Raw genomic sequence first — 9369 nt, 5'->3', positions numbered from 1 at the left:
ATTTTTGTAATAATTATTGAGAAATTAATTAAAAAAGATCGACCAATTCGCGTGAGTATAAGCGCGCAGTAAAAAGGGACAACCCATTGATGTGTGGTTGCTAGGACGCGGGAATCCATTATTATGTATTGCTCGTACGTAACCGTTGTCATTTGTAGAGCGCTCCTCCCAAAACTTCGTCGCGCGCCTAACGACCACAAACTTTTGGGTTGTCTCTGGGCCGTTCTTTCTCGCCGCGCGCTTATACTCACGCGAATTGGTCGATCTTTTTTAATTAATTTCTCAATAATTATTACGAAAATCGCAAAATGGCAAAGGACTTTTCTGTTCAGATTACTGTGCTCTACCCGCTCACGAGCGTTGGCACAATCTTTACCGGACACCCTGTATATATATATATGATATATGCAAATAATTTGATCAGTAATGTTTTTTTAACAGGATATAAAAATAAATAATGAATGCATTACTTATTTGTCTAGAAAATGAATATTTTTAATGTTTGTTTCCTCTTCATCAAATGTTGAATATAATAATTGTAACACCCACATCACACACACAGAGGAATAAATATTTTACTTTCATTATGCGTTATTTATATTATTACACCAGATTGGAAACGTAAAAATATGGATTGCCTATTTTAAATGACAGATGAAAAATTGCAATAATATTGAATTTATTCTCATTTAGAACAGAAAGTAACTTCATTGTTCAAGTATCAAAATACTGCTACTTTTCCTTGCGTTGTGATGTCAGACTATCATGCAGACTCGTCACAACGGTTTCTATCAATTCTGGAATCACCACACCATTAACATCGATAAAATTTGCAATAGATTTAGTTACTGTTGTCTCATTAATGTTGCCTGATGAAACGCTCCTAACCGACAATACCAAGTTGTACCTGTCATCATATTTTTTCAAATAGGAACTTGCCTCCCAGACTAAATCAGGGTTGAACCCTGCTGGATCTCTGAAAAATCATAACATATTGTATAATTTTATAAATCTGTTTTTTTTATTATATATTTAGCGTTAAATGTAGCTGTCTAATTTTTCATCTTATATTAATATTAAAAACAATTTAAATAATAAATATGTACAAAATTCAGAGACAAGTGATTGACTTAAAAGACTTAGAAACAAAAATAGAACACAATTCTAGATTATAGATTAGAAAAGATCATAAATTCACCTTTGGATTGCAACCACAAATATGCCTTTCTCTTTGTACGTTGTATATAACGTCAAGAGTCCCATCAGGATAAAATACAGAGAAACGCAGGCTACTAAAACAGGTTTAGAAGCAGGGAATGGATACAGATAATCGCACAACAATGCTATGATAGCTATTGTAACTGCAATCCCACAGAGTGCAAGTCTTCCATCAAGAAGAGCAAAATTTTCTATATAATTATATTTCTTTGTAAGTACATCCTTGACTGCGTCGTCCAAAGCATTCTTCACGGCTGAACCGTCCCATTTATTGATCTTTATTACCTGCAGAATAAATATCATTTATTTTGCTTTAATAAAAAAAGAGAAAAATGCTTGAATTCAAATTCATAGAAATAGATTACAAGAAATTGCATTTTATTGTTATTATAAAAGATTATACAAAATTATATTGTAAAAAAATTGTACAAAAAGGTCCATTGGTACAAAAAGATCCAAATTTTTAATTATAAATTTTATTTATATAAAAAGAAACAATTTTCTCGTTTTGGTTTTAAAAATTCGCGAATAATCATGAATGCATTTAAAATATAATACATATATAATATCCTAAAAAAAAATAATTGCACAGCTTAGTGTTTTTATATTAATCTATAACAGTTTCAGTTATATTCAGTGTACCATACGCGACGAGAGGATTTGACTGTCTATCATCAATAATATAAATGTCGCATAAATTAGCACAATGGTCATTTTCATTACGAGATACATATACCATAATATAAAATAACATTACAATTAACAATGAGAATAATAACTTACAGAATTTTCTACTGTACTCATTATGAGAATGTAATCTTTTCACAAAACACGTATGTACACGTTGTGTTTGTACTCTCTTCTAGAAATCTAATGTCAACTCATACGTCAAATGATGGAGCCTTCCATGGCGTATGAATTGACTCTTATACCGAAGAAATGCCCCCTCCTTCACCTGAATATGAACCTAAAGCCCGTATCAGACTATGTATTGAAGATTGAAATTTGACCACTCAGGATAAAAAGAACTAAAATTTCCTTGTCCTGATTGGTCAAATTTCAATTTCAATGCATAGTCTGATACGGACTTAACGATATATACACTTGCGGTTCTTTAATTAACGTACAGAAATTTGTTACAGGTGCTGTCGATCGGCTGTCGAATTGGCAATCTTTGGAAGATTTTGTATATCAAACTCAAAATTAATTTGGAATAAATTTGTCATATGAAATAATTAGAAACCTACCTTAATCTCATGTGAAACCCGCGAATTTCAAATATTTCTGTATTAATTATTTAAATTAAGATAATGTATAACTAAACCAAAATCTTTATTTTACATTATTTTTTAAATAGAAGCATACACACAAACATTTACACATACAAGCATACAATACAACATTAGTTTTATATTGCAATGTACAAAACTTTTCGTCCGATTTATAAACATATATAATATTTCGATATTCCTTTAATAAACATATTGTTTTGCTAACGCCCTTAAAAATTTAGCTTTCCGAATATTAGCCGCTTCTCTCTGAATCTCTTCGTTGTTGTTAGAATTTAATTCCAATAAGCCAATGACCTTGATCTGTAAAGCAAAACTTCTTGTATCTTTTTATACATGTACTATACAAAAATATATATTCACATATTTACTATTTCAAATCTAAATAGAAAACAAAAAAATTGGCTAATTCATATATAATATTATTTTTAATGTAGTTATTTAATCGTGCTTTATAATTGTTTCATTATTGTTACATTATTTAATACTCAATTTACCGCGAGTTGCTTTCTGTGATGCTCTCCGCGTTTTGTATGTAGATATATGAGATATTCCAGTATTGTTGTGTCCCAGATACAATGATAATATGCATCCATAGCATCAGCTGCTGCACAGCTTTTTTGATCGCTGCCTGCCATTTTGAATGCCAGAGTGTAATCTACTTCTTCTAAAAATTGACACAGTACAACCGCTTGGGTGTAGCATTGTAAATGAGCGCAGCATTTGATCATTCTTCTGTAAACAAGATCGTCTATTTGTATGCGTGGTGTCGGTTGACTGAATAGATCACTAGCTACCATGATAGCCTCCAGATAATACTTCATTGCACTTTCATAGTACGATAGAACTGGAGAAAAGAAACAAAACAATATTATTATGTACCAATATTTGATATTATATATTTGATATTCATAACATGACGGAAACATACCGAAATTAAGATCACCCATTAATCTCAACCAAGGTACATTGCAGGGATAATATTTCAGAGCCTGTGTCAATAGTTGAAATAATAATTCTCCGATATATCTTATGTTATATGAATTTGCGCTATAAATGTAAAATTGTGTAAATATTATTAAAATATTAAGTATATATTGTTACAATGTATAAAATATATTAGTTGATATTAAATATTAAGGTTTTAAATATAATATTGTCGACTTTATATAAGTTGAAAATAAATTTGGTATGAATTATTATAATATAAAAATTATATAATATGATGAACGCACTTTGGTACTCCAGCAGGCCAAAGGGATAGATACTGCGTGTGTAATTCCAAACTAGACTCGTCGCGCAAGACATTGCGCAAACGTGCCAACAATGATATCACTACAGTAAGAACCATGGGTTCTCGTAGTCGGGTAAGCGTAACGGCGATACTAGCAGCAATGTCCCTTGACACACCACTGCCAGAACTTCCACTGTTACTGCTGCGTTTCTGTGGTTGATCTCTGTTAGGACCAAATGCGACTAAAACTAAAAAAACACGCGATATATACCACAACAAGTGATATATACATATAAAATTTTTAATAAACATACTTACTCATATCCCAAGCGTCCCGCGAAAATTTGCGAGTTCCCTTATATTTGACAATGTCTTGGCAAACACCGCTGATAGCAGCTGCGAATTCAGTGTAACTCCACCGCTTCTCCAAACTAGTAAGATGATCCCATTCGGCCATGTTTAAAAGAAAGACCGTACAATATTCTATTATTTCTTGCCGCGGAATTAGCTGATCAGATGCTTCTAATGCACCAAGGCACTGTTTGCTCCGTGCGACCATACTTTGCATATCACCTGAAATATATAATACTTATAATATATAAAATAATTACAGATTTCTTTTTCATTCACAGGTATTTTTAATTCTTCGTGTACCTACAGACATTTGTTGCCGGCCAAGCATTAAAACATTTCCATATCTCGACAAGCAAGCATTCCCAGTTTACCAGCTTGCATAATTTAAAAACTAGTGAACCTCCACTTTTTAAATTTTCCTGTAGCTCTTTATCCAGTATTTTCAGCAGCTCGATGGCGCTGTCGAAATTTTTGGATGTCACCAATTCTCGACTCTTCGCAAGCAAAATATAAGAGTAATCCTGAATAAAACCCCTGGGAAGCGACATTACTACGCTCTGCAATGGTATGGGCAATTCCCAACAGCTGTTCACATGCCATAATGGTTTCATACGCTTCTTTCCGTCCAGATGGATCAATGTTTCGCGGATCGTGTGACAATCGTATGATTCTATCAACTTCTGTTCCAATTCGAACACTTCGATTCTCGCACTTTCTGTAAATAAAGATAAAAACGGGATTTCAAAATCGTCATATTTGACAGTAAGATAAAATATCTGTTAATGTCTTAATAATACTTCTTTTCTTCTTTTTTATATGGTTTATACATACGTATATATGGTACAGATGGTATACCCCAGTCATTTTGCAGCAATAAATTTGGTAATACAATCTCGTTGGAAGCTGCTTGTTGAAAGACAGTAAGCTCCGTTTCATCGAATAACGACGAGAAGGAAGAATTATTAAGTATCTTCGAAGCAAATCCTTCTACATCAGCAGTATTCATAAGGTAAAGAAGGTAACGAGAAATTCGTTTTTTGTCTGCAACTGTTGCTTTCTCCAGTACATTATCTAAAGCCTAAAGCATCAAATATAACATAACGATATAATAAATAATAAATTTATTGCTTAATAATTTAAAAGAAAAATTTTATTCTAGATGATAATTAGAAATAGTGAAAATCTGTTTTGGTACATAGTGAAAGAAAATTAATTCTATTCAAAACGCAAAAAAAGTTAATTATTTAAAAATGGAGAAAAATTATTTTGAATTTACTTAGAGGGAGCTAATAAATACTTAAAGATATGAAAGTTATAAGTTTTACCCCAAAAAAGACATCCAGACCCTTTGTACCAGCTGCCTTAATTTCCGTTATATAATCACCCAGTATTATGCTGTTGTCAAGGATCTTCCTAACCAGATTTAAGCTCTGTATTTGCAGCAGAAGATCCCGGGCAACTACGAATTTTCTGTTAACCAACCCACCTTGCACATCCAGTTCCAAATTATCTCTATAAACTTGCGGTATTTCCCTGAAAATATTATCTGCTTGCAAAATCTGCAATATATTCTGCAGATTTTGCATATGTGTGTATTATGAGTATATATTATTCAAGAATATATAACGCATGTCGATTTTATATAGATGCACAAAAATATACTTACAGTGTATTGATCTTTGATAGAGGATTGCAAACGCTGCGTAAGACTGGGCGTGATTTCTTCCAGCGGCACTTCGCACGCCAAACAACAGCCGTTTAAAAATTCTTTTTGCACTTTACAGTATATTAATTTTTCTGCTGGATTAAAATTACTGTACAATTCCTTGGCTCGCTTAATATGATGTTTTGCCTCTTGATACTCTTCCCTCAATAAATGAAACATCGCGAGATCGTAATGTATCTAAGAAGGAAATAAATATTTTGTTATTCTGTCAATGAGAGACAGAATAATATCTAGTTTGCAAATTCCATACCTGACATTGAAATTCATCTATGTTTACCAGGCACATATTTTCCCAATTTTGCTTAATTTCCGTACTGTCCTCGGTCAACATTTGAAAAGTATCAAAAGAAGGAATCTTTGGCTTTATATCAGACATTTGTAAAATAGCATTTAAAGCACTTACACTGTTTGGTATGTGCGCTTCTAATTTCCTAATAATATCATCCACTACACTTGGAGGTACATATGTCGATTCTTGAGTACCTGGTCTAGTATATAAATAAAATCTTTTTAAACTGTTGCACACACAAATAGAAAACAATATAATAATTTATGCTGAGAAAATAAAACTTACATATGAAGTAACTGTTGTTTTGGTTGTTTATTACTGAGAGCCCTGTAAATAATTGCTCTCAAATGCCATCTGTGATATAAAACTAATGTAAACAGGAATTGGTCGGAAGCTGTTTCTATAAAGAATTCTGGAATTGTAGGTATCTCTACTGCAACATCGGCGGTAACATAAAATAGATCTTGCAGCAATGTCAACTGTATTGGCAAAGGTAGCTTCTTCTCCAGTATATCCAAGTCCCATTTTAGATATGCTGCTACTTTCAAGGAAAGTATCTTCAATGCTAAATTTTTATGACACCACTTTGCTATACCGTTAGATTTTACATCATTTAATTCTGTATCAATCGTTTTTGGCTCAATCTCTTTTTGATCAGAATTAATTGTCATAAATTTAATTATCAGATCTGTAGGCGATGGATCTAAAAATCACGATGTATATGAAAAGTATTATTTAAATAATATTCATACGTGTAATGTTCCATGATTGAATTGTGAAAATAATTCATTTAACATCATATATATTTAATATTTTATTTGATATAATATACATTTATTGACAATATATTTTAATTTAATATAGTGAATATAACATCGTACACATTATGTTTACCTGGAAATGGTTTTGACAGATGCTTCTTTAGTAAAGAAGGATTTAATAAAAATTCGAACCATAGTATCGTATCCGGCGAAATTGGCACTGTTCCCGGTCTAAGCAAATCTACGTCCATGATAACAATATCATTAATATATCCACAATTGTCAGATGTACTTTGCGTTAAAAGACGCTCATCAAATCATTTGTTAGACAAGCAGCTGCGTTTACGACCAATTTTTTAAATTCATGAATCATGAAAAGCGAACAAAGGTTGGATACATCAACACACTTTTGAATGAATAATATGCGGCTACATTCATTACGAACCGATGAGAGAACATTTGTCCCGCAACCTGCTCATTGGCTGCGTACCAAAAAATTTCCAAAGATCCTAGAAACTACTTCGAGAATTCCCTAGCCAACAACCAATCGCGCGTTTTACAAGTTTTTCGACTCAAATCGCTATATAAATATAGTGATTTCTTAATCAACTGCGAAGGGAAAAATCTGTTTAAACCGGTGGCGACACTTATATCTGAAGTTGCTCTCAGACCGATTTAAATCGCCTCGGTCAAAATACGCTGGAAGACTCGCGACTCCGAGAAATAATGCAGTCTTTTGGCGATGATACGCTGTTCGCCGATCTAAATATTGAAAAGAATTGTAGAGTTTTGCAAGAACAGAGAGGAGATAATGTCTTGCGAGAAGAAAACAGTGGCGATGTGGGCAAAAATTCTAAACAGTGCTTACTGGTTTCGGAGTTTTCAAGCAAGGACAGCGACGTGGATCAATCGAAACTGTCACATTTCACGCATAATACGAAAGGAATAATAAAACAGAATGAATCCGACTTTACTGAGTATTTCGAAAATAGCATTTTATTTCCTAAAATTAACAGGACAAAGAATGTATCCTCAGCATCGAGTGCTTTAAAAGGAGATAAGATTCTGTCATCTAAAAAAAATCGGAGCCCTCGTGAAACTAAAAGGAATATTAAACATCCTTCTGATGTTATTAACAGTGTAAAGAAATGCGATAAATCTAGCACACAAAATCTCCATAAAAATGGATCTCATGATAACATTGATAATGCAATAAGTGGTAGTAGCGTTGCAATATCATCAACTATTGATAGTACATGTGATAGAGAAATCTCGAATGTTATTTTGTCTCGAGCTCTTTGCACGCAGGATCGATGTAAATTAGCATCATGGGGTTTACCACCAAATATTCTTCAAGTATTATCATTATTCTTCATTATTATCAATATTATTCTGCGATGTTATATTTAATAAATGTTTGCAATATAATTATGTATAAAATATAATAGATGTGTGCATTTTTTATGATTTTATATCATAATTTTTGGAATTTTAATATAAAATATCTTGATAATGTATCATTATTATCAATATTTGATAAGTATGCAATATATTTATCAAATATTTATTAAATAGTTTTTCTTGGAAATTATAAAACATGTTTGTAAATAATTAGCAATTTTTTGTATTTATTTATATTTTTGAAGCTCACATTATCACAACTTTTCAATTTTTATTATTGTTATATCAGTTTGACATTGTTCATTATTTGATATTAAAATAACTGCCATTATTTTTAATTCTTTTTTGATTTTTTATATCTAAAATAAATGCACAATATTTCTAATATCTTGTATAGTTTCTATATATTTATCATACATGCTATGTTATAGAATTCAATGATTTTAATAGTTATTATTATTTGTCAGAAATACATTGCTCGTGGAGTAGACTGCATGTTTGCGTGGCAGATGGAATGTTTATCAAATCACCAAGTAATGCAAGAGAGAAAGAATCTTGTATATTCTGCGCCTACATCTGCAGGAAAAACTCTTGTTGCTGAAATCCTGTTGATTAAGACTGTTTTAGAAAGAAAGAAGAAAGTGATCTTCATCTTGCCATTTGTTTCTGTTGTTAGAGAAAAAATGTATTATTTCCAAGTAAGAGATAAAACTAAATTGCTGTATGTGTATCATAATATTATTTATAAGAAGCAATGCTGATAAATTGACATATTCAGGATTTATTGTCTGACATTGCAATAAGAGTGGAGGGATTTATGGGAGGATCTGTACCTCCTGGTGGATTTGCTGCTACCCATGTTGCAATAGCCACTATAGAGAAAGCGAATTCGCTAGTGAATCGTTTGATGGAGGAGAATGATTTAAGTAGTTTGGGAGCTGTGATAATAGACGAATTGCATCTACTGGGTGATCCTAATCGTGGTTATCTTTTGGAATTACTTTTGACAAAATTGAAATACATGACTATTCGGTAAGTTTACTAATACGATTTTTGTGCAATTATAAGTAAAATAATTGGAATTATTTTATTATATA

The 9369-nt window shown here is 31.9% G+C and overlaps 3 protein-coding genes across 3 annotated transcripts in view; 1 reads left to right on the top strand and 2 right to left on the bottom strand.

The window, feature by feature from the left end:
* Positions 1 to 470: 470 nt before the first annotated feature.
* Positions 471 to 2155, bottom strand: LOC115233623 (probable signal peptidase complex subunit 2). The gene is made up of 3 exons (XM_029804158.1): positions 2002 to 2155; positions 1199 to 1503; positions 471 to 976 (listed from the first exon to the last, which is right to left on the bottom strand). Exons 1-3 carry the CDS (start codon positions 2020 to 2022, stop codon positions 733 to 735), a joined length of 570 nt encoding a protein of 189 aa, XP_029660018.1. The 5' UTR covers positions 2023 to 2155; the 3' UTR covers positions 471 to 732.
* Positions 2156 to 2529: 374 nt separating this feature from the next.
* On the bottom strand, positions 2530 to 7251 carry LOC115233635 (integrator complex subunit 8). Its single transcript, XM_029804177.1, has 12 exons — positions 7005 to 7251; positions 6396 to 6813; positions 6072 to 6309; positions 5762 to 5998; positions 5421 to 5666; positions 4927 to 5173; positions 4400 to 4810; positions 4060 to 4314; positions 3743 to 3989; positions 3439 to 3557; positions 3005 to 3354; positions 2530 to 2810 (listed from the first exon to the last, which is right to left on the bottom strand). Exons 1-12 carry the CDS (start codon positions 7120 to 7122, stop codon positions 2691 to 2693), a joined length of 3006 nt encoding a protein of 1001 aa, XP_029660037.1. The 5' UTR covers positions 7123 to 7251; the 3' UTR covers positions 2530 to 2690.
* A 297-nt stretch (positions 7252 to 7548) lies between these two features.
* Positions 7549 to 9369, top strand: part of LOC115233641 (DNA polymerase theta-like) — a 4133-nt gene continuing 2312 nt past the window's right edge. The window contains exons 1-3 of the mRNA XM_029804184.1: positions 7549 to 8227; positions 8740 to 8970; positions 9051 to 9304. Coding sequence (XP_029660044.1) covers positions 7598 to 8227; positions 8740 to 8970; positions 9051 to 9304 — 1115 coding nt within the window. The 5' untranslated portion in view covers positions 7549 to 7597. The remainder of the gene's footprint in view (positions 8228 to 8739; positions 8971 to 9050; positions 9305 to 9369) is intronic.

This window comes from Formica exsecta, unplaced genomic scaffold (assembly GCF_003651465.1).
Source record: "Formica exsecta isolate Colony F162 unplaced genomic scaffold, ASM365146v1 scaffold18, whole genome shotgun sequence".
NCBI classification, from domain to species: Eukaryota; Metazoa; Arthropoda; class Insecta; order Hymenoptera; family Formicidae; genus Formica; species Formica exsecta.
This window is presented reverse-complemented; position numbering and strand designations above follow the sequence as displayed.

Excerpts from the sequence above, each read along its gene's own strand:
- LOC115233635 (XM_029804177.1), bottom strand. The coding sequence starts at position 7,122 with ATGGACGTAGATTTGCTTAGACCGGGAACAGTGCCAATTTCGCCGGAT. Across the intron at positions 5,667-5,761 it reads CTATCAAAGATCAATACACT|AATATATTGCAGATTTTGCA; the intron begins GTAAGTATATTT and ends CAAAATCTGCAG. Across the intron at positions 3,990-4,059 it reads GCGGGACGCTTGGGATATGA|TTTTAGTCGCATTTGGTCCT; the intron begins GTAAGTATGTTT and ends GTGTTTTTTTAG.
- LOC115233623 (XM_029804158.1), bottom strand. The coding sequence starts at position 2,022 with ATGAGTACAGTAGAAAATTCT. Across the intron at positions 1,504-2,001 it reads TGAGTACAGTAGAAAATTCT|GTAATAAAGATCAATAAATG; the intron begins GTAAGTTATTAT and ends TTTATTCTGCAG. Across the intron at positions 977-1,198 it reads TTTGTGGTTGCAATCCAAAG|AGATCCAGCAGGGTTCAACC; the intron begins GTGAATTTATGA and ends ATGATTTTTCAG.